The following is a 27754-nucleotide window of genomic DNA, read 5'->3' as shown; positions in this document are numbered from 1 at the left end:
ACCCGCTTCCCCAACTCCGTCTGGCTCCCGCCTTCGCCCGCTTCCGGTCGTCGTCGTCGTCGCCGCTGCTGCCGCTGCTGCTGCTGCTGAGGCTGCTGGCGGAGGCCGGAGGATCGGGCGGCGGCGGCGGCGGCGGCTGAGAGGGCGGCGGCGGGAGCGGAGCGGGACGAGAGAACGAGAGGAAGCGAGCGAGGAGCGCGCAGAGCGCGCTTTTCCGTCCGCCTGAGGAGCCGAAGCAGCCCCGGCCCCGCCGCCGCCGCCTGCCCGCCGGACAAAGCCGAGAGCCCGCGCCCACAGCCATGTCCTCGTCAGCCGGCAGCGGCCACCAGCCCAGCCAGAGCCGCGCCATCCCCACCCGCACCGTGGCCATCAGCGACGCCGCGCAGCTACCTCATGACTATTGCACCACGCCCGGGGGGACGCTCTTCTCCACCACACCGGGAGGTGAGCGCCGGCCAGCCGTCCGCCGCGCCCGGTGTCCCGCCGCGGTCCTCTAACTCCTCGGCGTCTCGGTGCCCGGCCGCTTCGCCCCCGCCCCCAGCTCCACCGAAGCCCCGGGGACGCTGCCCTTGGGCTCGCCCGAGCGTTCGGGATCCTTTACTTCGTGTTCTCTCTTGCCCGCAGCTCGAGTCCGCGTGCGCCCCACTCGGGAATGTGGCTGTCCTGTCGCGAAAAAGAGCTCTTGTTTCCGCTTCGTGGCAGGCTTACGCACTCGACCCAGTTTTCTCTCCCCTCTCTGCCTCCTTCCCGGGCGGATTTGGCTCCACTTGGCCTTGCATTACATTCTGCATTGCCTGTCTCTTGCAGATTGTGCAAATTAATGCGTGATTTTGAAGCTGGCTCCGGGCCTTTTTAAAAAAGAACTTTGGGAGAGGAATTCGGCCCTGGGATCCTGCGATGGCTTGTTTTACTGCTTTTAGAACACCGGGAGGAGGCTGGAATGCCTAGTGTGGAAGCCTCACCCAGCGTTATCCCGCTTTGACAGCATTGTTTACTTTGCTGGACGAGGCCCCACGGGTGAGGGGAGTCCCCAGGCCGGGAGGATAGAGTGATAAAATAAAGCTCAAGTAATAGCCAAGGGAAAGTAGGTGGGGGTGGTAGGGCCCTGGCAGCTGTCTTTCGGCGGCGACGCCTTTTAAATGGATTGAAGGACCTTTGTCAAGGACACCCCAGTTGGGTGGGGTGGTTGCTTGATGCTGTGAAAGGGGCTAGAGAGAGGCAGTCCAGAGAGAGGGTGGTTCCCTGGCATTGCTTTTCAAAGCATGACCAGGAACTGTTTACAAATAAGTAACACTGGGGTAGAGGTGAAGCTTGGTCACGGGAAGAGAGCTCAAAGGTTGTCTGTGCCCTATCTGGGCTGTCCTCCAGAGGGAGGAGCCTGGAAAGCGATTTTGAGGAGCCTTATTGAAGGGAACGGGGCCTCCTTTTTAACTTCAGAACTTTGTCTTCTTTTGGTGCTGGGTGGCCTCTTGCTAGAGGGTGGGGACTTCGCAGCTCCTGCCGTCTAGAGGATTGCTAGCCTTGTTCCTGTGGGCAGGGCTCAGGAGCCATACTGCAACCAATCCGGTGCAGTTAGGCCTGGACCATCCTTAGATCAGTTGCACAATAGCAAGGCCTGTAGAGTAAGAGCTTCTTGCCAACACCAAGGGATAAAAATCTAGGAGAGAGCTTTACAGAGAAATTCAGCCAGGCCGCTCTAGGTGGGGGGGCTGCCTTGGAAGGCTTTTTAAATGACCCAGGCAGAAGTTCATTAATATGTATGGAGAGCTGGGTTTAAGGAAATGTTAACTTTGCAGAATAGTCGAGTTCTTAGGTGGCTTAACTCATGGAAGAAATCTCCCCCCGATATGATCAGTTCAAGACCAAGTCCTGTGTTTGAGCATGGGACAGGGTCTCGCTCTGTCGCCCAATCTGGAGTACAGTGGCAGGACCTCGGCTCACTGCGTTCTCCACTTCCTGGGCTCAAGCGATCCTCCCACCTCAGCCTCCTGAGTAGCTGGGACCACAGGCACGTGCCACCACGGCTGGCTAATTTTTTTGTATTTTTGGTAGAGCCTGGGTTTCTCCATGTTGCCCAGGCTGGTGTTGAACTCGTGGGGTCAAGTTATTCGCCCCCTCAGCCTCCCAGAGTGCTGGGATTACAGGCGTGAGCCACTGCACCCGGCCAAGATCTTGCTTTTTAATCCTGAAAAATTTTGGCAGACCAGAATCTGCTCCATATAAGAGTTGTCTTGAACTTGAACTGATTGCTTTTAAGAAATAGATACTGCCGGGCACGGTGGCTGAAGCCTGTAATCCCAGCACTTTGGGAGCCTGAGACAGGCGGATCACGAGGTCAGGAGATCAAGACCATCCTGGCTAACACGGTGAAACCCCATCTCTACTAAAAAAATACAAAAAACTAGCCAGGTGAGGTGGCGGGCGCCTGTAGTTCCAGCTACTCGGGAGGCTGAGGCAGGAGAATGGCGTGAACCCGGGAGGCGGAGCTTGCAGTGAGCCGAGATCCGGCCTGGGCGACAGAGCGAGACTCTGTCTCAAAAAAAAAAAAAAAGAAAGAAAGAAATAGATACTGTTTTCTGAGGTGATGGAAAGGGATTGATAACTTCTTCCAGAATTCTTTGTGGTATTGCTCGGTAAATGCCTGCGCTTCCAGCAGTTCAGAACACTTCATAGTAACAACTGCACTCAGCTATAGTTTATTTGGGAAAGGAACTAAACTTTCAGCTATATATTAATCCCCTGAGGGAAGAGCCACCTAGATGCGTTTTTGGCTTATGTCAAATAGTCAAGCTACCGTGCTTTTAAAAATAAGAGCATAGTCTTTAAGCGTTGCTTCAAAGATAGAAGCCTGTCTCATAGCCTGGATTAATTCTTAAAGTGCTTGCAAAGATTCTGCCAGAAATACTGATTCGTTACCCCTCCTTCTAACACTCAATCACTGTTTTCTCAAATATCACTTAACTTCCCCCCAAATTGTTTCTACACACAGTTTTTTTGTTTTGGATTTAAATACTTGTCATCTTGGCTCTTCTTTAATGTTGAGCCTGTATTTATTGGGAGAGCCCATCGTAATCTTTGGATTTTTTTGTTTATTTGTTTGTTTGTTGTTTTTTGGAGATGGAGTCTCGCTCTGTCACCCAGGCTGGAGTGCAGTGGCGTGATCTCGGCTCACTGCAAGTTCCGCCTCCCAGGTTCACATCATTCTCCTGCCTCAGCCTCCCAAGTAGTTGGGACTACAGGTGCCCACCACCACGCCCGGCTAATTTTTTATATTTTTAGTAGAGACGGGGTTTCACCGTGTTAGCCAGGATGGTCTCGATCTCCTGACCTCATGATCCGCCCGCCTCGGCCTCCCAAAGTGCTGGGATTGCAGGCCTGAGCCACAGTGCCCAGCTGTAATCTTTGGATTTTTAACATGAGGGCTTATCTATTATCTTTATAAGGACATGGTACTGTTGCAGTTGGATTTAATCACTATTACAGCAATGAATGCTGTTTAGGTGTTCTTTACTTACTGATTTAACTTCCCCCTCTGATGGTTTGTGTATCTCTAATGCTACATTCATCTTCCTGTCACCATGTAATTTTATTTCCCTCAACCAGAGTGCAATAGTTTGTTATCTGGCCACCCCCAGACGCCTGGATTAATGTGGTTAGGTATCATTAGTAAATGTTGCGCACCCAGGGCAGTGGTTTGCACAAAAGGGGACAACAGACAAAAGTAGGAAATACAGTCCTTGGTCTGAACAGGTTTAAATTCTTGATTTGGGGGTAGGGGCAGACAGAGAAGATTTTTAGTTCTGAAAGGGTAGAGTCAAGTGCTAACATATATTTCAGACTTGAAAACATTTAGAAAAATGAGTGGTAGGTTTGTATTGGAAATCTCTGTTTAGTGGTAAGGGAGGGGATTAACATTTCCTGCCTCAAACTTCTGGAAACCTTCTGGAGGGTCACGTACACGTCAGAGCATTCCAGCATAACAACAGTTGATGGATCGAATGCCCTAAATGATCAGACTAAGCAAGGACATTCACAGCTTAGCAAATTTAGAGTTTCTCCCTCCTTGAAGAGTCCTTTATTCATTGGGGATCAGAGGAGATACAGCTTACCCTTGAGGTTTCTCAAAATTGCCTTCCTGTGGTTTGGGAAATGAGAAGTGGGTGAAAACACACTTGCTGTAACCTCTTGGATTTCTCATATTGCTAGAAGAGTACCCTTTCTCATTACAAAGGAAGAAGGGATTTTGTGTTGGGCGAATTTCAGGCCAAAAAAAAAGCTCTTGGATTTTATTTTATTTTTTTTTCTATCCGCCTGTGGGGGAATGGATGATATTTGGTTCTTCCATTGAGAAGCTACTTCTGCCCTCAAAAGAAGGTAAAGTTACTATAGTCGGCTTCGCTTTTAATAACACTAGTGACCTGGAAGAAACCTAATGCTTTCATTTTATTATTAAGAGAAACTGGGACCCAGAGAAGTTAAGTAATTTGTTAGTATTAAACAGCTAATTATTGTCCGTGGGTCCCTCAAATTTAGTATCCTGATCACTATTCCATTTTTTTCCTCCACTGTTTTGAGATGCTTATCTTACTAGGAAAGGAAGTTTGCAGACATTTTTAAAGAGACTTTTCTACCTCCAGAATGCTAGCTAATATGATTCTTTCTGCTACCTTATTTCCTTTCAAGGTGCTGAACTGCCCCCTTTTAGAAGAGTTGTTTTGCTCTGGGGAATGAGCAGAAACATAGACACGTCTTTTACCCTTTCTGTTTGCCTTTCTTTTCCAGCACAGCATTCTCATCAGCTATGGAAAAGTATGCTGTTACCATAACAGGGGCAACAGAGGGGAACTAACTGTGATGGTCTGAAATTTTATCTGGGCTGTAGCTCTTCCTTTCTGCCTCTTGGATAGTTGATGTGATTGGTTCACTGGGACAGAATTTCATAAAGGCTGTTGGATGGGTTTGGAAAAAAGGAGAAAGCAGGAAGAAGGGAAAATAATCCACTTGTTGTGAACTATCCAAAAATAAAGAGTATTGGGGGTGAAGAGAATTGCTTTTTTTTTTTTTTTTTTTCTTTTTTCTTTCTCTGAGACAGTTTCACTCTTGTTGCCCAGGCTGGAGTGCAATGGCGCCATCTCAGCTCACCGCAACCTCCACCTTCTGAGTTCAAGTGATTCTCCTGCCTCAGCCTCCCGAGTAGCTGGGATTACAGGCATGTGTCACCACAACCGGCTAATTTTGCATTTTTAGTAGAGACGGAATTTCTCCATGTTGGTCAGGCTAGTCTCGAACTCCCGACCTCAGGTGATCGCCCACCTCGGCCTCCCAAAGTGCTGGGATTACAGGCATGAGCCACCGTGCCTGGCGGGAGCTGCTTTTTAATCTGGTTCCTTTCTTGGGAGGACTAAGTAGAGTTCTGGGAAGGAAAGCCAGCTTCTGACCATGTCATAAAATTTCTAACTCGGTATCCTTGGGCTGAGTTTATTCTAGGTCAGTAACTTCTGAACCCACAAATGGTGCTTATTGAACTCTCTAACTAAGTTATTAGCCAGAGGACTTCATTATTACATGTGAGAAGTGCATAAACAACATAGTTTAGGGTGTTCAAACCCTTTGCCTTGTGTTTGAGGAAGATGGCATTTACTTGTATCAGAGTAACACAACGTATGTTGTCATTTTGTGGGAGATTCAACTTTAATCTCATATTCATCAGCTGCCAATATATATGTAGAAGAGAGTATACCTCAGTTTTTATGTTGGGTGCATTTTTGCTGGCAAGGGACTGAATTCTAAGCCTGAGGAAGGCAGTAGTCCTCATCCTCAAGGCAGTGTACTGTGTGGAGGGAGCGCCTCTGCCTGACCTAAGCGAGCTACTGTCTGACAAGGGAGGAGAGCACAGGTGGATAGTGCAGCATGCATGACAGAGCTGTGCACAGCACCCTGCCGCTCTCCTGAGGCCTGCTGTGTGCAACAGGAAGAAGGAAAAGTCACTAGCCTGTAAACTGGCACTACTAAGGTTATTCAGCAGAAACCTTTTGAGGATAGGAGTCTTAAAGACAGTTTTATAAGAGGGATCTTGCGTGGTTTGGAGACTCTGTAGGCTTGATTGTGTGTGTGTGTGTGCGCGTGCGTGCGTGTGTGTGTGTGATGATTTGCAGATTAGGTGGGGTAAAGTTAACATGGAGAAAGTTAGTTAATCTGGTTACAGAGGAAGAGAGCCTGAGCAGGAGGACAGTTTATTGGTGAATGGCAGAAAAACTTTCATCAAATTGGTGTTTATAAGTTTTTTTTTTTTTGAGATGGAGTCTCGCTCTGTTGTCCAGGCCGGAGTGCAGTGGCATGATCTCGGCTCACGGCAACCTCCACCTCCCAGGTTCAAGCGATTCTCCTGCCTCAGCCTCCCGAGTAACTGGGATTACAGCTGACTGCCACCACGCCTGGCTAATTTTTGTATTTCTTGTAAAGATGGGGTTTTACTGTGTTGGCCAGGCTGGTCTTGAACTTCGGACTTCGAGTGATCCACCTGTCTTGGCTTCTCAAAAGTGCTGGGATTACAGGCATGAGCCACCGTGCTTGGCCTTTTAAAAGATTTTTGACATTTATTTATTTATTTTTATTTTTTTGAGACAGAATCTCACTCTGTAGCCAAGGCTGGAGTGCAGTGGCATGATTTTGGCTGACTGCAATCTCCGCCTCCCAGGTTCAAGCAATTCTCATGCCTCAGCCTCCTGAGTAGCTGGGATTACAGACATGCACCACCACACCTGACTAATTTTTGTATTTTCAGTAGAGACAAGGTTTCACCATGTTGGCCAGGCTGGTCTCAAACTCTTGACCTCAGGTTATCCACGCACCTTGGCCTCCCAAAGTGTTGGGATTTCTGGTGTGAGCCACCGTGCCCGGCCTGTGGGCTCAAAAGATCTGAAATCCATGAAAGAAAACCCTGTGAGCTCTCTTTAACACCCAGTAGCTGTCCACGCAGTATGTAGCTGGTTCTCAGGCCATAGCTTGAAGCCGAAAGCTCAGAAATCTTTGAGTGTTTACATCTAAATAAATAATCGTTCAGCTCTCTAGGACAAATGCTTTGACAAACAGAAACTGTTCATTTTATTGAGTAGTTATAAAAAGTAAAAACTTTAAAAAGGATAAACAAGGATAAACTGGAAAATACAATTCAGTGCTTGTGTATTCTTTGGGATTTTCTCTATACAAGATCATGTTATCTGTGACTAGAGATTGTTTTATATTTTCCTTATCAATCTGGATGCTTTTGATTTATATTTCTTGCCTAATTGCCTTAGCTAGAACCTTAAGTATTGAATAGATGTGGTGAGTCATCAAGAATGGACATCCTTGCCTTGTTGCTGTTCCCTAAGAGGTGGAAAAACATTCAGTCTTTCACCATTTCACTATTAAGATGTTAGCTGTGTTTCCATAGATGTCGTTTATCAGGTTGAGAAAGTTTCCGTCTACTCCTAGTTTGTTTTTATCATGAAATGTTGTTGGATTTTGTCAAGTGCCTTTTTCCCCTCTATTGAGATGGTCATGTGACTTTCAATTTTCATTCTATTGACATGATAGATTAATTGATTTTGAGATGTCGAATCAGTCTTGGATTCCTTGGATAAATCTCAGTTGGTCATGGTGAGATTTATGGTCCTTTTCACATATTGCTGAATTTGGAGCTGGGCACGGTGGCCCACACCTATAATCCCAGCACTTTGGGAGGCTGAGGTGGACAGATCACCTGAGGTCAGGAATTCGAGACCAGCCTGACTAACATGGTGAAACCCTGTCTCTACTAAAATACACAAAATTAGCCGGGCATGGTGGCGCATGCCTGTAGTCCCAGCTACCTGGGAGGCTGAGGCGGGAGAATCTCTTGAACCTGTGAGGCAGGGGTTGCAGTGAGCCGAGATCATGCCACTGCATTTCAGCCTGGGTGACAGAGCGAGACTCCATGTTACAAAAAAAAAAAAAAAATCAGAATTTGGGTTGTTAATATTTTGTTAAATTTTGCATGAGGGATATTAGTTTGTATTTTTCTTGTGATGTTTTGGTTTGGGTAATACCAAATTCAATTTTAATTTTTTAAGAAATGGTCTGTTGTTTATAGCAGAAGTGCTATTTACTGGTGAAGATAGACCATTGCAGCTTAGGTTCTAAGAAGCGCTTACCAGAAAGCATGAAAGGCTTGCAATTCTTCATTTTAAGATGTCATGATTAATCATTAGTGCCTCAGAGAGGAGCTTGTCTCATTATCAACGACTGTTTATGTTTGTGTTAGGTGTTGGGCTGCTTCTAAGTTGAAATAGAACTATTCTGTGGTCTGATAAGTTCCTAGAACTTTTATGAATTGGCAGCAGATAAAAATAGTAACGTAGACCAGGATATCCAATAGGATTATTTCAAGTTCCTTACTATAAGTAAAAATGGAAGATGTTGATAGATATCCATTATTTTATTTATTTGTTTGTTTGTTTGTTTTGAGACAGAGCCTCACTCTGTCACCCAGGCTAGAGTGCAGTGGCATGATCTCAGCTCGCTGCAACCTCCACCTCCAGGGTTCAAGTGATTCTCCTGCCTTAGCCTCTTGAGTAGCTGGGACTACAGGCGTGCACCACCACGCCTGACTAGTTTTTTGTATTTTTAGTGGATACGGGGTTTCATCATGTTGTCCAGGCTGGTCTCGAACTCCTGACTTAAGGTGATCCACCTGTCTCGGCCTCCCAAAGTGCTGGAATTACAGGCATGAGCCACCGGTCCTGACCTAAATATCCATTGTTTTTAAATAAGAGGTACCCAAGAGGATTGAAAATGAATTTGGGAGGTAAGCAAATAGTTGGAATGAAAGCCAGGTTTGAATCTGAATGTTTTCCACATACCATTAGCAGTGATCTTTCCTTATTTTTTTTATTTTTTATTTATTTATTTTTTTAGATAGTCTCTCCATCACCCAGGCCTGGAGTGCAGTGGCACCATCTCAGCTCACTGCAGCCTCCACCTCCCGGGTTCAAGCAGTTCTCCTGCCTCAGCCTCCCGGGTAGCTGGGATTACAGGCACCAACCACCATGCCTGACTGATTTTTGTGTTTTTAGTAGAGATGGGGTTTTACCATGTTGGCCAGGCTGGTCTTGAACTCCTGACCTCAAGTGATCCTCTCGCATCGGCCTCCCAAAGTGCTGGGATTGAACCACCATGCCGAGCCCTGTTTCTTTTGTTAAGATAAAAATTGTCTCTGTTGGTTTATTAGCATTTCAGGGATTTGATGGTTGTGCACACTGAATGTGGTTTGGCCACCACCCGTCTCCCTGGAGAATACAGAGTTAGGCAGCTTTTAATTTCCTCTGGGTTATTTGCCATAGAGCTTTTCAGGAGTCTGTCTCTTCATCCAGAGTCTCCATGAAGAACAGATGGTTAAAACTGAAGTTCATTCATGAATGTTCTGTAACTCAGTCAATAAGACATGGACCTTGTTTCCACCTAAGTTGAAAGAATAAAAAGCAGAGAAAATGCTTTGTTAAGTCCTTTCTGTGTTTTCCTTTCTTATTTTCCCTTCTTATGGGGGTGGGAGAGAGAGAGACAGGCTTAGACTTCTTTTCTGAGTGCATTAGAAGCACTTGCTGCTTGTTCGTCTTGTATCTGTTTCTGATCTTTTGGTGGGCCCTTAACATGAGGCACAGCTGGAGAACTGTCAAGAATTCCTAGTAGAAAATTGAAGTTACATGCCAAATGCTTTGTCTGGGCTTGAAGGATACCTTCCTTCTCATGGTCCCTGCTGCCCCAGCAGTGTTGGTCTGTATGTATGTATTTATAAGATATTTTGTAAGCATCTTTTTTCTTAGTTCCTTATAATGATTTTTTAATATACTATCTCTTGATTTTTTAAACATACATAACAAAAATTTCCATTTTAGTCATTTTTAATTGCGCAGCTCAGTGGGATTAAATATATTCACCATATTTTGCAACCATCACCACCATCCGTCTTCAGAACTTTTTTCATCTTCCTAAACTGAAACCTCATACCGATTAAACAATAACTTCCCATTAAGCACTACCACCGCAGCCCCCAGCAACTAATCATCCTACTTTGTGTGTCTTCATGAATTTGACTACTCTAGGAACCTGTTAAGTGGAACTGTGTGGTAATTGTCCTTTTGTAAATGAACATTCATCAGTGTTCATGCTTTTTTTCCTCGCCATTTTGCTTTTTTTTTTTTTTACATTTTTTTTTTATACCTATGAAAGCAACAAAGTTTTAAAAGTCATATAGTCTTATTGACCATACAACAAAAAGCAGCATTCCAACATCCCATTCCTTTATCTCCATTTCCACTCCCAGAGAAACCATTTTAAATTCATTTAGCTAATGTGCACTGCAGCCTTGACCTGGGCTCAGCCTCCTGGGATCACAGGAGTGCCACCAAGCACAGCTAATTTTTGAAATTTTTGTAGAAATGATTTGTCACCATGCTTCCCAAGCTGGTCTTGAACTTCTGGGCTCAGGTGATCCTCTCACCTCAGCCTCCCAAAGTCCTGCCATTATAGGTGCGAGCCCCCACACCCAGCCTGTTTCTTAGTTCGGGATATTAACAATTCGTTTTCTGCTATGGCAGATGAGGATTTAGTTGCTATATACACCCTTCTCGCAATGTATATAATTCTGTCCCCTATCCTCTTAATTTACCTTTCTTACCCTTTTTGGTTAAACTAATGTGTATGTAATATTTACTAAATTTAGGTAAATATTGAATGCAGATTGGCTGACATTGTTGGTTTCCTGCTCAATAGCCATTCCCTCTTCTTGCTTGCTGCTGGATTCCTTCATTTTTTTAAATGGCAAGGTACTAAGCCCCGGGATATGCACCGTGACAGCTCTAAGCCAGTCATAGTTTCCCCAGTGTTTGCTCTGGTGGGCATCTGAACCAGTTCTGGCCAAATGAGATATAAAGGAAGTCTGCTGGTGGCTTCTGAAATTTTCCCCTTTGACAGAGAAAGTCCCAGGAGGAAAGCCCTGTTTGACTTCATGTTCTCCTTTCCTGCTTGGAACTCTATTTTTTGAGGATGTAAGTCTATCTCAGCCTTTTTGGAGGGCTTGTGGGCAAGTTACTTAATGTTTCATTTTCCAGGCCGTCTATTTGCATGAGTAAATGCTTAATTTAATTCTGGAAGCAGACTTAGTTAAAAAGAATTTTATGATGTGGGGGGTCGTCTCTGTAAAAATATATTAACAACTACCCTGTAAGTTAACCATGTTGCTGGGCACAGTGGCTCAAGTCTGTAATCCCAGCACTTTGGGAGGCCGAGACTGGCGGATCACGAGGTCAGGAGATGGAGACCATCTTGGCTAACACGGTGAAACCCCATCTCTACTAAAGAAAAAAAAAAAAACTAGCCGGGCGGGGTGGTGGGCGCCTGTAGTCCTCGTCCCAGCTACTTGGGAGGCTGAGGCAGGAGAATGGCTTAAACCCAGGAGGTGGAGTTTGCAGTGAACTGAGATCAGGCCACTGCACCCCAGCCTGGGCGACAGAGCGAGACTCCGTCTCAAAAAAAAAAAAAAAAAGTTAACCATGTTACAATGAATTTTCTCTGTGTGATTTTATTTCAGCTTACATAGTTTCTTAAGTATATAGCTTAATGCATGGATTATTTATCATTTAAAGTACTTGATATTGAAAGAGGCCCTTACGCTTGAATGACCTTGTTTCTATACTAGCCATCTTGGCAAGCATAACTTTGGGCTTTATTCATTGACCTTCTTGTTTTCTGCAGTTTGAGAATCACTGGTGTTTAGATTCAAAGGTAGATAGGGTTTTCCCCCCTCTCTATCAAAGGGACTCAGTTTTACTCTCATATTTCCCTAGTAATGTTAGTATCTAGAAAGTCCTGGATGAAAGTATTAGATTTATCCTAATATCTGGTCACTAAGGGATGAAAAATTTATAAATAGCTAATGTTAACCTAGATCTAAAGCTTCCTATTCTGAAATCCAAACAGGAAGACTAAGAAAAATATGTACATTTTTGAAACAAAACAGAAAAATGAAACTTAAACAGTGTAAAAGAGCATAAAATGCCAATAGACTGCCACTTTCAACAGTTTCTGTTTACAGTACTTTTGCTGGCTACCATTGTTGCTGTAAATAATATATGTATACTGTGGTTTCTTGATTTTTTAACATTAGACAATACTATTAAGTCCCCGTTATGAAAGATGAGGAATCTAAGATACTTTTATTACTTTCTGTCTCGTTTCTCATCCTTTCTCCATTTACTAATTTCTGTAAATTGTATTAACATTTTTGGCTCTTCTAGTAGTTATCTTTAAAACTCTGAATAATATGTGTCTCATCCTGTCAACTTTAGCTCTCCACTATCTAAAAGTACACCATTCACCTGTCTTCCTGCCTTTACTTTGCTGATATGTAACCTCATTATTTTTATAATATCAGGGTTTATTTGCAGGCATGGTGGCTTACACCTATAATCCCAACACTGTGGGGCCAAGGCAGGAGAATTGCTTGAGCCCAAGAGTTTGAGACCAGTCAGAGCAACACAGTGAGACCCTATGTCCACAAAATATAAAATTAGTTGGACTATAGTTCCAGTTACTTGGGAGGCTAAGGTGGGAGGATCACCTGAGCCCAAGAGGTCAAGGTTGCAGTAAGCTGTGATCGTGCCACTGCACTCAAGCCTGGGTGATAGAGCAAGACCCTGACTCTCAAGGAAAAAAAAAAAAAAAATTAGAGTTTGTAACATTTACATACTCTTCCTTAACTGTAATTCTTCTATGCTTTTACTATAGTTTGATTGTAAACGTTGAAAATCAAACAGCATATACAATATTGTGATTTTTTTTTTCACAATTTTCCAATATAAGACTAAGGAGCATGATTATTTTCATAGAAAAGGAATGGAAAATTGTTTTTCAGTTTTTGTAACACTCCATCAATTGATCACAATCATGCCCCATTTTAATATTGTGTTATATGAGCTATGGATTTCTTGTGTAGTCTGTTTTCCTTCTTCAGTAGCTTAAGGTTAGCTTGTTTCTAGTTACTTACGGCTGCACTGGTTGACATTAAATTGAGCTGACATAGTGTTGGAGGGAGTTTGGGTGAAATGTGAATTGCTAGTAATTCCTTGCTTCAGAAAATGTACATCTGTGCATGCGTATGTATAAGAGACCTTAAATATTTTAGATTTTTTAATAGATTGTCTTGGAATTGATGTAAGTTTGTAGTAAACATAATATTCAATAAAGGAAATAAAGGGTTTTTTCCTGCCATTTTATCCATGATTGAATCTTAATTTTTTTCTTTGAATAATTTTGGTTTTTTAAAAGGTCAGTTTCTTTTGACTTATACTCTAAAATCATTAGTGATTAACAAGCTGATTCCCTATTTTTGCTTTATACCCACTACAATTAAATTTTTTTTAGCTTGCAGAGAGTACTAAAATTCAAAAACTTATAAATACTATACTTTCATAGTCATATTTTCCCTGACTATATTTGAGAACATTTACAGCATTAAGACGCTACTTCTTCAGTGTGTCTTGTTGTCTGAATTATTTGCTGTGTTGGCATTCAAAATCAAACATATCTTAGGAATGCATTAAAAAACTATTAGAAATCATAGGTGAGTTTGCCAAGGTTGCAAGATAAAAGAGCCATATAGAAAAACCAGTTCTGGGCCCGGCACAGTGGCTCACGCCTGTAATCCTAGCATTTTGGGAGGCCGAGGCGGGCAGATCACTTGAGGTCAGGAGTTTGAGACCAGCCTGGCCAACATGGTGAAACCCCATCTCTACTAAAAATTCAAAAATTAGCTGGGTGTGGTAGCACATGCCTGTAATCCCAACTACTCGGGAGGCTGAGGCAGAAGAATCACTTGAACCCAGAAGATGGAGGTTGCAGTGAAACTAAGATCACGCCCTGCACTCCAGCCTGGGTGACAGAGGGAGACTCTGTCTCAAAAAACAAAAAACTGGCCAGGCTTGCGCCTGTTATCCCATCATTTTGGAAGGCTGAGGGGGGCGGATGGCTTGAGCCCAGGATTTCGAGACCAGCCTGGGCAACATGGTGAAACCCTGTCTCTACAAAAAAATTTAAAAAAAAATTTTCTTTTTTTTTTGGGTGATGTGTGCCTGTAGTCCCAACGGCTAGGGAGGCTGAGGCAGGAGGACCGCTTGGGCCCAGGAGGTATAGGTTGCAGTGAGCCAAGATTGCATTTCTGCCCTCTAGCCTGGACGACAGAGCAAGACCCTCTCTTGAAAGAAAGAACGAGAGAAAGAGAAAGAAAGAGAGAAAGAGAAAGGAAAGGAAGAAAAGAAAAAGCAATCCCACTTACAATAGCATGAAAACAATCTGATAGGAATAAATTTAGTCACAAAGCATAAAACTTTTACTCTGGAAACTACAAAACATTGTTGAAAGAAATTAAAGAAGACCCAAATAAGTAGAAAGACATTTGGTGGTCATGGATCAGAAGACTTAATATTGTTAAGATGGTAGTACTCCACAAATTGACCTTCACATTCAGCACCGTCCCTATCATAATCTCAGCTGGCTTCTTTGACAAGCTGACAAAATTCATATGGAACTTTAAGGGACCTAAAATAACCAGAATAATCTTGAAAAAGAAAAACTAAGTTGGGAGACTTACACTTCGTGGTTTCAAAACTTATTACACATCAAGACAGTGCGGTACTAGCGTATGGATAGACATATAGATCAATGGAATAAAATTGAGAGTCCAGAAATAAACCCTCACAGTAATGGCCCATTGATCTTCAACAAGGGTGCCAAGACAATTCCATGGAAAAAGAATAGTTTTTAACAGATAGTGCTGATACAACTGGATATGCACACAGAAAAACTGAAGGTGGACCAGATGGCTCAAAGACCTAAATGTCAGAGCAAAAGCTATTAATGTACAACCTTTAGAAGAAGACAGAGGCAAATCTGTATGACCTTGGATTAGGCCGTGGCCTAAGATACAACTCCAAAAGCACAAACAAAAGAAAAAAAAAAAATTCCGTTGGATATCATGAAAATTAAGAACTTTTGTGCATCAAAGAACGTCATGAAGAAAATGAAAAGATAACCCACAGAATAGGAGAAAATATTTGCAGTCATATAAGAGATTTATATCCAAAATAAATAACTTACCATAATTTAGTAATAAAGGTTCTGAATAGACAGTTTCTTCAAAAGAAGATATATGGTGGAATGGCCTGTAAGTACATGAAAACAGCATGTTCAACATAATTAGCCATCAGGGAAACACAAATTAAGATCAAACCACAGTGAGAAACCACTTCATATCTGCTATATGTTGGCTACAATATATAAAAATTAGAACTCACACACTGCTGATGGGAATGTAAAATGGTACAACCACTTTGAAAAACAGGCAGTTCTGGCTGGGCACAGTGGCTCACGCCTGTAATCCCAACAGTTTGGGAGGCCGAGCTGGGCAGATCACGAGGTCAAGAGATTGAGACCATCCTAGCCAACATGGTGAAACCCCGTCTCTACTAAAATACAAAAATTAGCCGGTCGTAGCAGCATGCGCCTGTAATCCCAGGTACTTGGGAGGCTGAGGCAGGAGAATCGCTTAAACCCAGGAGCCCAGGAGGCAGAGGTTGCTGTGAGCCGAGATCGCACAGTTGCACTCCAGCCTGGTGACAGAGCGAGACTGTCCCCCCAAAAAAACTGACAGAAAAAAATGGCAATTCTTCAAATGGTTAAAGGTAGAGTTACCATATGACCCAGTAGTTCTACCTTTTGTTTGTTTGTTTGTTTGAGACAGGGTCTCACTCTGTTAGCTAGGCTGAGAGCAGTGGTACAATCATGGCTCACTGTAGCCTCCATCTCCTGGGCTGAAGTCATCCTCCCACCTCAGCCTCCCCAGCAGCTGGACTACAGGCATGCATCACCACGCCTGGCTAATTTTTGTATGTTTTTAAGAGACAGGATTTTGCCATGTTGCCCAGGTTGGTCTTGAACTCCTGAGCTCAAGTGATCCACATACCTTGGCCTCCCAAAGTGCTGAGATTACAGGTGTGAGCCATCATGCCTGGCTAATTCCACTTTTTTAGTTTAGTATATACCCAAGAGAAAGGAAATGTGTTCACACAAAAACTTGTACATGAATGTTATAACAGACAAAAAGTGGGAACAACCCATTTATCAGTTGATGGACTGGTAAGTCGATAAAAACAACAGTCCATCAACTGATAAATTGATAAAGTGTGATATATACATACAATGAAATATTTGGTAATGAAAAAGAAATGAAGTACTGATAAATGCTACAACATAAACGAACTTTGAAGACATTATGAAAGTGAAAGAAGCAGTCACAAAAGACCATATATTGTAAGATTCCATTTATATGAAATGATCAGAATAGGTAAAAAAAAAAAAAAAAAAAAACATATAGAGACAGAAAGTAGATTAGTGGTTGCCTAGGGCCAGAGGGTGTGGGGAGATTAGGTGGCATCTGAGGGGTTGAGGGGAGGTTATGGGGTAATGAAAAGGTTCTAAAATTGATTATGGTGATGATTGTACAGTTCTGCGTATCAACTAAAACTATTGAGTTATGCACTATAAGTGGATGAATTGTAAGTGAATGCTATTTCAATAAACTTGTAAAATACTGTATCTTATCGGCTCTTCAAGATCATAGAGGTTCTTCAGAGTTTCTCTTATATCTCACACATTTAGGCAGAATCTCTACTACCTATATCCTAGTTGGTTTAATTGCAATTCTTTAATGTATATGTTATTGCTGATATGTAATTTAGAAAGCTTGCTTCTGTGCTGTGCTTTTTCACCACCTCATCTCCACAATTTCCAGGCCTGATGTACTACAGAAGTAAGAATAATCTTGTTCCAATTTGCAGGTTGACTCATCTGACAGTGAAACCTCACCCTTCTGAAATCTAACCATGAACAAAAATGGGGTAACTCAAACAGATAGGCAAAGTCCATCGATAAAGCTCCTTCCCTTTGTTCATTGGAAGGCCATCAGACCCCCTTTCAGCCTATTTGCCCTTATTTTACATAGCATGCTAATAAGCAAGTTGCTGATTTCCAAACACAGCAGACTAGAAACACCAAGTTAGAAAGGGTGTTAAAGGTGTGCTATACAGATTGAATTGTGTCTCCCCCAAATTCTTATGTTGAAACCTTAATTCCCAACATGATGGTATTAGGAGGTGGTGCCTTTGGGAGTTAATTAGGTTGAGTTGAGGTCATAAAGGTGGGACCCTCATGATGGGATTAGTGCCCTTATAAGATGGAACACCACAGAGCTGTGGCTGCCTCACCCCCATGTAAGGGACACAATGAGAAGGCAGGAAAAGAGCCCTCACCAGAAACCATCCATGCTGGCACCTTAGTGTTGGACTTCTAGCCTCCAGAATTATTAGACAATTTCTGTTGTTTAAGTTGTGCAGTCTGTGGTATTTTGTTATGGCAGCCTGAGCTGACTGAGTCATAGTAGCCTGGAAAAAAGGCAGCTCTTAGTCTGACAAGAGACAAGGACACTGGGGGGGAAGGGTGCACCAGCACAGCCTTGACCACCTGAACTCTGTATAGTGATTTTCAGCTCTACAGAGCATTAACTTGATAGGGCTTGAGACTTCTTAGGTCATAATATAGTATAATAAACAATTTTCATAATAATGACTGTGAGTCATTAAGAGGGTTGAATCGTTTTCTGTTGAAGGCCATAAAGGGATTTAAAATCTGTATTAGAAGTATTTCCATTCAAGATAATTGAAGTTGTTCACTCTTTGAAAGTTGAACTAAGTTTTGTGCTACCCAGAATACCTCGTTCCTCATAATATCTAGATGCCTTTTTGAGTGCTACTCTAGTTTTTGTTTTTCAAAGCAAAGAGGATGAAGGTAAGTTTCTACTTTCCTTGTCCTAAAATTATATTTGATTTAAATTTTGAGGCAGGATCTTGCTCTGTTGCCCAGGCTGGAGTGCAGTGGTGCAGTCATAGCTCACTGTAGCCTCGAACTCCTGGACGCAGGCTATTCTGGCTCAGCCTCCATGTAGTAGGGACTTCAGACCAACAACACCTCACTTGGCTCTTTTTTAAATAATTTTTTTGGAGACAGGGTCTCCCTATGTTGCCCAGACTGGACTCAGACCCCTGGGCTCAAGCAGTCCTCCTGCCTTGGATTCCCAAAGTGTTGGGATTACAGGCATGAGCCACCATGCCCAGGCTCTCTTGTCTTTTTGATAATAGCCATCCTAAGAGATGTGAAGTGATACCTCATCATGGTTTTGATTTGTATTACCTTGATGATTAGTGATGTCGAGCACCTTTTAATGTACCTATTGACCATTTGTAAGCAGCATAATTGTTTATCAGTTAAAGTGTATTCTTCAGAACTATTGTTTTTAAAACATTCAGGTAGTACTTACTGGTAAGCAGATTATTTTGTAGAATAGAGAGGGACTGCCAGTTTCAGCTTTGATAATAGCTGTGAGAAGAATGTCAGTCTCAGTCCTTCTTTGGAAAGCCTTTAAAAGGGACTGTTTATTTTTTCTCATACTTGTTTATTCTTTCATTTAAAACTTTTTTTTTTCCTAGTATCATAAATTTAAAACTTTTTTTTCTTAAAGATGTTAATATTAGGGCCTAGGTCACGTATAAATAAGACATAGCCCTGACATAAGAAACTCAAAGTCTATAAAGAGAGACAGATGGATAAACAGGAGTCCTGTAATACGTGATGTGTGTAAGATGGAGAGGAAGAACCTTTTAAAAAAGTGAGGGGTGGGGATGGCTTCATAAAGGAAGTGATGGTTGGAGCTGAGTCTTGGAGGATCAGCAGGAGTGTCCCTGGCAGAAGAGAAAGAGGGCATTCCAGATGGCAGAGGAGCCTGTTTACAGGCAGGGAGGTTAGAGATTATGCTTTTGACTTCAATTGTAAAATCCTTAAAAGTTAGGATTACATGGGGTTTAAATTAAATTGCTGGATAGTATATGGTGATAACCCCTTAAATTGTTTCAAACTCTTTTTTAACCGTGTTTTCCAGGAACTCGAATCATTTATGACAGAAAGTTTCTGTTGGATCGTCGCAATTCTCCCATGGCTCAGACCCCACCCTGCCATCTGCCCAATATCCCAGGAGTCACTAGCCCTGGCACCTTAATTGAAGACTCCAAAGTAGAAGTAAACAATTTGAACAACTTGAACAATCACGACAGGAAACATGCAGTTGGTAAGAGAATGGTGGTGTTGGGGACCTAGAGCGTGGCTCTTAGAATTTGAATGTCTGTTTGCTATAGGTTGAGAAGCTATTGATTCTTCAGTTTTTATTTTTTTTTTTTTTTGTTTTGAGACACAGTCTCATTCTGTCACTCAGGCTGGAGTGCAATGGCACGATCTCAGCACGCTGCAACCTCCGCCTACTGGGTTCAAGTGATTCTCCTGCCTCAGCCTCCCGAGTAGCTGGGATTATAGGCGCCTGCTACCACGCCTGGCTAATTTTTGTATTTTTTAGTAGAGATGGGGTTTTGCCATGTTGCTCAGGCTGTTCTTGAACTCCTGACCTCAGGTGATCTGCCCTCCTCAGCCTCCCAAAGTGCTGGGATTACAGGTGTGAGCCACCGCGCCTGGCCAGTTCTTCAGTTATAACTAATGTTCAGTTATATGTCTGTAAAGTTTCCCTCCTCCCCCAAAGGTTTCTTGAAATGCTCTGAAAACCCTGAGTTCTAAATCATAAATCTGACGTAGTTGGTGGGAGAAAAGAATCCAGAATCAGTATGATAAACTCCAAAAGTGACTTCTCGAACCATGCCTTAAGGACTACCTGGCCTAGGCTTCATTGGACTAAGAATAACACAGAAAACAAAACAATTTCGGGCCGGGCACAGTGGCTCATGCCTGTAATCCCAGCACTCTGAGAGGCCAAGGTGGGTAGATCACGAGGTCAGGAGATCGAGACCATCCTGGCTAACACAGTGAAGCCCCATCTCTACTAAAAAATACAAAAAATTAGCCGGGCGTGGTGGCGGGCGCCTGTATTCCCAGCTACTTGGGACGCTGAGGCAGGAGAATGGCGTGAACCCCGGAGGCGGAGCTTGCAGTGAGCCGAGATCGCACCACTGCACTCCAGCCTGGGTGACATAGCGAGACTCCGTCTCAAATAAATAAATAAAAAGAAAGAAAGAAAGAAAATGAAACAATTTTCATAGCCCCCATTTCCATCACCCTCAGGCAAATAGACCTTGTTTCTTATATGAATTTCTTTTTTATAGTATGAGGAAAAGCAATATGGTTTATTTCCTCTATTTTCTGGAACTGCCTTTAAGATTTACCTAAATTACCCCTCCTCCAACACATTCTTTTATTCTTTGTCTCTGTAGAAGCAGAATGGTGAGGTAGGAGTGGCCAACTCCTGAAATACTCCTCAGGGACTGCACATAGTGACCGCTAGATGTGGGCCAGCATTCTGCTTTGTGATATTTCAGATTAGTTTTTTAATGGACAAAGAGTCAGTTTGGAGCAGGGCCAAAGTCCAAAGCCTCCAGAAGAATGTGCTCCCCTGAGAGACAGCAAAGAGCTCCCCACGAGCTGCTGTTTATTCAACCTGAAGACAAAGAGACACTGGGGATGTTTTCACTTGTGTCCTTTTCCCCAAAGCTTCCTCCCATGGGCGATGGAACTGCCATTCTTCTTTTTCAGATTAAGACCAGCCAGAGCAAAGCAGAGTAATTGTTTCAAGGCAGCAGAGAGTGGGACAGTTTGAATTATTTTTTTATCTCTCAGATAGAGGGAATGACAGTTAAAACTGTTGTGCTTTTTTGTGTATGTGCTAAACTCTTCATTTCATTTGTCCTAACTAGGGGATGATGCTCAGTTCGAGATGGACATCTGACTCCCCTGCAAGGATTAGAAGAAAAGCAACACTGATACTTGTGTGCACCTGATTTGGCTAATAGGATCAACAGTGAAAAGACAGAAGAGGCAATACCAGCAGTCCCCATTACAGTCTCCACCTCCCCCTCTTCCTCTGGGTGCCAAATGATGGGAAGATGAGCTTCATCTGACCATTTCTTCTCCCTGTCTCCTGTTCCCCTTCCCAGTTAAACAGGTTAGATTGAAGGCTGTGTTTCTGTAGAGCTAAGCAGCCCTTAGAGGACAACAGTTCAACTCTGACTTTCCTAGTTGTTTTTTTATTGAGAGCCACCCTCCTACCCTGTAATTTTGTCCCACATCGAATCTCAACCTATCAACAACTGCCTGTCTGGGAAGGGATACAGAGGTTTGGTGGGCCTAACACCATTCATGTTCCTTACCCTCTGTCTCTCCTCCCTCTATCCTACCTATGGTTCAGTGTTGCAAGAGTCTGGGCTTGGGATCTTTACAACCAGCAGGGGGAAATGATAAAAAGAGAGCTGCTTTCCCTTTTACCTTGAGGTATTTGTCCCTCGGGACAGAGCACAGCTTGTGCAACTCTAGTAGCATTACCTTGTGACACTGTTTTGAGGTCCACTCACTCTCTTTCCTCTGGGAGGAATGTCTTCTGTCTTTGGTATTATAGTTCATCTTCCTGTCCTTTTACTTAGTGCATTTGTGCAGATATTTTTAACTCTGTACATCAGAAGAGAGCCCTTGGTAACCAGTTTTGCTCTTCTTCTGCCACTCTTCCCTGCTTGCATCTTGTTGCTGGCAGAGTCCTCTTGTACTTCAAGAAAGCGAAGTGATTTTGTCTGCTCCTAAAGCAGGTCCATACCAAGTAATAGAAGCACTTTAGCCTCTACTTGGTGGGTAAAGCCTGATCATAGTATTCTGTCAGATAATGCCTAAGAATGACCTCTGAAGAACGTTGACCCATTTGAGTACCCGGTCTCAGTTGTCATTTTTAAGTCCAGTGAGCATTGTGATAGTTGTTCTTAGATTGCAGTTTCTTATGTTTTGAGTTTGAAGTTGATTTTCAGAATGTTCTTAGAAAAGAACTGCATTTTTTCCTTTGTGGATCTGCTTTGTTTGGCTGCTGGAATAGATAAGCATGGGCTTAAAAAATGTGTTCCTCCCAGTTTTCTTGCCTTTCCTGTTGTATTCTGAATTTCTCTCCCTACCTTCCTCACTTTCTTCCTCTCTCCTTCCTTTCCTTCCTTTTTCTCTACCAGGCCATTTTTCAAATTTACATCAAAGATACCTCAAGTGTTGGTATCTGAGAATATCTGTCACTCCTCTTATCTGAGAAGTGACCTTTTATTTTTAAGATGACTACAGACCTATTTTTAGATATGTTTTCAGTACAATTTTGAACAGCAACTTTTTAATTAAACATCTTCCAGTGTTAGGAAGATGAGAAATGTTCATAGGCGAGTCTGCTGTTCTATGTCACCATCTTTTGTCTCCCCTAGTCCCTGAGGAGCTCTTTCCTTTCCCCTCTAGTTTTGAGTGTGCATGTTTGGAGTTTGTAGTGGGTGGTTTGTAAAACTGGACCATTCTGCCTTGCTATGGGTTGTTCATGAAAGCCTCATTCTTTTCTCTGACCCTTTAGCTTTTGCATTCACCCTCCTTCCCACCTACCTCTCCTGGAACTATTGAGCAGCATAATAATCCCGGGAGAATGATTCCCCTCATAGAAAGACTAAAGCATCCATCCCCTTATAGTTAAGTAGCCACTGGTGTCCTGGGAATTTCTGGTTAGATTTGGTGCCCTGAACTTTTTTATTAAAAAATCAGATCCCAGGGTGAGAGTAACAGCCATTTGGCCAAGAAAGAAACCTGTTTTTCTTTTGAACTCTGAAAAGACCCTGTTTGTGAATACATTTTAGAAAGAAGAGAGAAAGGATGTCTGCAGAACTTTGTTCTGTTTTCTGCTACAAAGATGTGAATAGTTCAGAGTGAAAACCTTTTGTGATGGTTGATGTCTCAGGAATAAGCTGGATCTCCAATGTTTTGGGGATGCTTTGAGTCTCAAAAAAATTGATAATCAGAAAAGTATTTTTTGTTTGTTTGTTTAATGTATCCCTGTTCTGTTTAATTAAACTCCAAGTCTCATTTTACATATTCTTGGAAAAACCTAAGTTGTGCTGTAATTTACATAAGAAGCATGCTCAGGACCTCTCTGCACCCTGGGGAGCCTGATTCTTTGGGAATGAAGCTTTTCGTTCTTCATACACTGGCCTTGGCATCCTGTGGAATTTGACCCAACTAGCAGCTAGTCAGTCCGTCAGTGAGCGGAAGAGTGAACTCTTCCTGATCTTGATTGCTATGTGTGAAAACTTGGCTTCCTCACTAATTGGTGGGGAATGGATTTAAAGCATGAGCTTTAGTAGTATCAAGATGCCATTTTCCTTTTTCTTGCCGTCTTGGGGAGCTTCTGCATGTGACCCCCTAATCAGAAGGCATGTTTTTAGTATTTCTTGGGAGTGTCAGCTGTATAATGCGGCAGCTGTTCAATCCCTTACCCTTCTCTGCAAGGGCTTCCTTAAGGCTTGGTGCAGTTCTTTCCCAGAGGCCACCACTACTAGACAGTCTGTGACCTCCATAAGTTGGCATTTAAAAAATAATTTCACAGGGCATGAGATAAACTTCCAATAGATGATACCTTTGTGTCATGCCTCATAGAATTATTTTTAGAACAAGCCAGAGTCCATTGGGTGGTTTGCCTCTGCATGTTTGGAGGGAACCTCACAGATGAAACCCTTAATGAATGTGTCCTAGGTTTTTTAGAGGGAAGGAATACTCTTACCACTTTGACTGAGACAGCTCTTAACATCTTAGTTTCCATTTGTAGTTTTCTTTTTATGAGGAATCCATGCTTCTATACTTGTGGGCACAATTGATCTTAATGAGAAGTGACTTTCCTTCAAATTCCAACAGCAGACATGCATTGTCATGGCTCTGCCTTCTTTATAGTGTGGTTTATTGAGTTCAGCAGTTCTCATATACTGTTTAAATAGGTACAGCATTTTCAAGGGCACTGATAGAGAGAAGCTGACTTTCTAGGCGTTGGGCTTCCAAGCCAAGAGTTTTGTCCTTCCACCTGTATTAGTTATCTATTGCTGTGTAACAAATTACCCTAAATTTAGTATGTTAAAATAGTAAACATTATGTGTCAGTTTCTGTGGGTTAAGAATTTGGGAGTAGTTTAACATGATGGTTCTGGCCCAGGGTATTATGAAGTTACAGTCAAGATATGAGCAGGGGCTGCAGTCAGCTGGAGCTGGAGAAACCACTTCCAAGTTCTCTTTTTGTGGCCGTTGGCAGGATGCCTCAGTTTCTTTCCATGTGGGTCTCTGCATAAGGCACCTGGCTTCTCCCTGAGCAGCTGATCCCAGAGATCGTGGGGCAGGGCCAGGAGAAAGCTGCAGTGCCTTTTAAGACATAGTCTTGGAAAGGACACACCATCACTTCTTATCCTAGTCTTTAGAAGCAAGCCACTAAGCTCAGCCTGCACTCAAGGAGAGAGGAATTACACATACCTCTACCCCAGTGGAGCAGTAGCAAATAATTTATGGACATATCTTAAAAGCACCACACCCCAACTGAGGATGAAAGTAGGTCAACAGGGAGGTAGGTTTAATGTAGATAGGCTGAAAGACAGATGGCTATCAAAAACAATTCTCCAAGATGTGCATAACCAAACTGGGACAGAAGGCAAACTCCCCAAAGCTACCTGCTGGTTTTGAGAGGGTGGTAAGAAATGGCAATTCCTAGCAGTAGTAGAAAATAATATGCCTAACTACTAACAGCTCAAGTATGCTTATTTGCACGTCCTAGACTTGGTGTCCGTAAGACTCATTTACCACTTTTATTTGCCTGTAGCTAGGAATTAATGAAAGGAACTGGGGCCTTCCAGCTGAGCCACTAAACCTGTCTTGTTTGGAATGGGGATTGTCCAGCAAAGGGAGCAAACATGAATTAGATGTTAAGCTATTGAGCTGAAGAAAAGAAAGCAGTTCACATTTAGGTGAAATAGATGATGTTATCAGGAAGCCAGGTTCCCACCAGAGTGGGTGCTTGGTACCTGGTCTCTCCAGTCTCAACAGACCCAGGTCAGGTCTCTCACCCAGGAAGCAACCACTCAATAAAATAGGGAACATCTAAGAATGACAAATGTCAGTGCTTGATTGCTCCTCTAAATCCAGTGCACAGGTTAACCCTGCATGCCCGCCCATCTCTTCCTGGGCTTCTTGATGGCAATGTGTTCTTAAAGAACTGGTCTTGTGTTCTCCTTCAAGACAAACTTAAGTTTTTCAGTTCAACACATTCTAGTGAATGGCTACTATGTGTTTCTGGCACTCATTCCTAACCAAGTCTTCTTTCTTTCTTTTCTTTTCTTTTCTTTCTTCTCTCTCTTTTTTTTTTTTTTTTTTTTTTTCCTGAGGCAAGAGTTGCGCCCTGTCGCCCAGGCTGGAGTGCTGGAGTGCAGTGGTGTGATCTCGGCTCACTGCAGCTTCTGCCTCCCAGGTTCAAGTGTTTCTCCTGCCTCAGCCTTCTGAGTAGCTGGGATTACAGGCATGTACCACCATGCCTGGCTAATTTTTAATTTTTGTATTTTTAGTAGAGACGGGGTTTCATCATGTTTGCCAGGCTGGTCTTGAACTTCTGGCCTCAAGTGATCCGCCCACCTCAGCCTCCCAGAGTGCTGGAATTACAGGTGTGAGCCATTGCACCCGGCCAAATATGCAAATTCTTGTTTAGATTTATGCTCTGTCTCTTCCCAGCTTTTTCTTATCTGTAGCCCTGCTTGCTTGAGAGTATACTTGGATAAGAAGTACTGCTATTGAGGGAGCTATAAGAAAAGGATACTTCTTCCAGAAGTAAATAACTCATCTTTAGAGTACCCTTAAATGAATTTTGTTTTTCTTTCTTATTTTGAGGTGGATTGGTCTTCTCTTTTTTTGGGTTTCCAGCTCTTTGAGACTCTCAGACCTTATCTTTCCAGCTCAAACACCATTGGTTAAATTCCCTCATTCTCATTAGAATGCAGCCTGCTGAGTATGTGGGTTTCACTGCCGGAGTCCGTCCATTAGCCAGTATACATAGAGGGCCTGCTTCAAATCAAGGCAACTGGTGAAGGGCTCAGCATGTTGGCAGCAGTATCCAAGAGATTGAATCTATTTCCATTTTCCTCATCTAGAATAACAGCTGCTTGAAGCCAGGGCTCTTAGCCCTTTGCATTCCCCTTTAGAGAGGAAGCCACGCTGCCTTTCTGTGTCTGGTTCAGAGCTCTTCCTTCTTGGCATGTTTTCTGGACTACATGCACATGGGCAGCTATTGATTAATCTGCAAAACCCAGTCACTTGCCTACCCATAATATCTGGGAAGGCATGGTATTTGTTTTAAAGAAACGTTTCTTTGGGAGGGCAGTTTCTGTCTGGACTTTGAGGTGGACTTAGTTATCCCTACAGTTCTTTTAACTCTCAGCTTTTAATAAAAGATGAAATCAGATATTGATGCAGTTGGGTCACAATTCTTTAGGATGCTTCTACCCCAGGGCTGCTTCCTGTTCCTAGTCATGGTTTTCCAGTTTAATAGTGGAGTTTCTTGAGGCTAACTTACAGAAATTTCTAACTGAAAACTTTAAGAGTTATTGATACTTACTTGTTTTTTCAGTTAATCATTTACATCACCTTTCCTACTCTCTGGAATTTAAATTTATTTCTCTAGGCTGGTCCTGGAAGTTGATAACCTTTTGGCAAAGCTTAGATTTAGGAGAAGGCTTATGAGTCCCTGTCCAGAGGGTCTGTAGATTCTCTTTGCTTATGACTCTCTGCCTGCAGCCCTGGCAGACCATACTGTATGTCATGGATACCCAATGGAAATATTACTGAGATGAAACACATTTCCCAGGGTATTTAAACTCTCACTCTGCCACCTTTCTAAGGGTGGGAGGCTGGCAGAGAGATGCTGCAATGCTTGATAATCATTTGGCCACACTGAAATTTCCAAAGGGAGCTCTTGCCGGTGCTTAAAACCAAAACACCTGGACACTTAGAAAATTCCATGAATCTAGCACAAAATATCCATTCTTGCCCAAGTGTATCCCCTTTCTCTCCAGCTTAATCTTTTTTTTTAAAGCCCAGGCCAAGGGTACTTTTAACTGGAAACCAGGGGAGGAGGGAAGAACACTAGCAGGGAGCTAAGAGGCAGGTTGCTGGGTAAGCCATCCTGCTCCTACCTGGTGCCTGTATCTGAATTGCTGAGTGCCGTGCGCCAGTGCCTTTCCTTCACCTGCAGATGGAGCCCATCTCTTTCCACCTGGGTGAGGAGACCCTCTGCTACTCCAGGGGTAAACCTTAAAGAAGGTGTCTTGAAGAGCCCAAAGGACACTCACATGCTAAGGTGTCCGTTTTATGCATCTTTAAAATATTTTATTTAAGAAAAAAAATAGCCCTGCCCTGTCTTAGTGCCACTAATGGCCCAGTTCCATCCATTCTGAATGGAAAAGCAGAGACTGCCAGCACTTTCCTTGGTCTTCCCTTTGTCTCCCATGATGTGTTGTCCCCTCATCCCTCCCATCCATTTCACTGTGTGTGGATGGATAGCAGAGGGTACCACGCAGTCCTTGAGGCAGTCCTGTGTGATTCCATGATCAGTTGTTTTTGTATTCTAACTATCCTTCCAAACCAGCAGATGTTTGGAAATTAGGGAAAAAATTAAATTCTCATCAATGGTTGCTGTTATAGTTAAATCAATAAAGATCTTGAATATCAACTTGGTGTTTTAATTTTTAAAAAATATCAGGTGAAATCCTGCT

At 42.9% G+C, this 27754-nt stretch overlaps 1 protein-coding gene across 1 annotated transcript; it reads left to right on the top strand.

Annotated features, from left to right (window-relative positions):
* Positions 1-27711, top strand: EIF4EBP2 (eukaryotic translation initiation factor 4E binding protein 2). The gene is made up of 3 exons (XM_025395805.1): positions 1-444; positions 19064-19249; positions 20877-27711. Exons 1-3 carry the CDS (start codon positions 300-302, stop codon positions 20906-20908), a joined length of 363 nt encoding a protein of 120 aa, XP_025251590.1. The 5' UTR covers positions 1-299; the 3' UTR covers positions 20909-27711.
* The last annotated feature ends 43 nt before the right edge of the window (positions 27712-27754 follow it).

Source organism: Theropithecus gelada, chromosome 9 (genome assembly GCF_003255815.1).
Source record: "Theropithecus gelada isolate Dixy chromosome 9, Tgel_1.0, whole genome shotgun sequence".
Lineage (NCBI taxonomy): Eukaryota > Metazoa > Chordata > Mammalia > Primates > Cercopithecidae > Theropithecus > Theropithecus gelada.
The sequence above is the reverse complement of the archived record's forward strand: the minus strand, read 5'-3'. Positions and strand labels throughout refer to the sequence as shown.

Excerpts from the sequence above, each read along its gene's own strand:
- EIF4EBP2 (XM_025395805.1), top strand. The coding sequence starts at position 300 with ATGTCCTCGTCAGCCGGCAGCGGCCACCAGCCCAGCCAGAGCCGCGCC. Across the intron at positions 445-19,063 it reads CTTCTCCACCACACCGGGAG|GAACTCGAATCATTTATGAC; the intron begins GTGAGCGCCGGC and ends CGTGTTTTCCAG. Across the intron at positions 19,250-20,876 it reads CGACAGGAAACATGCAGTTG|GGGATGATGCTCAGTTCGAG; the intron begins GTAAGAGAATGG and ends TGTCCTAACTAG.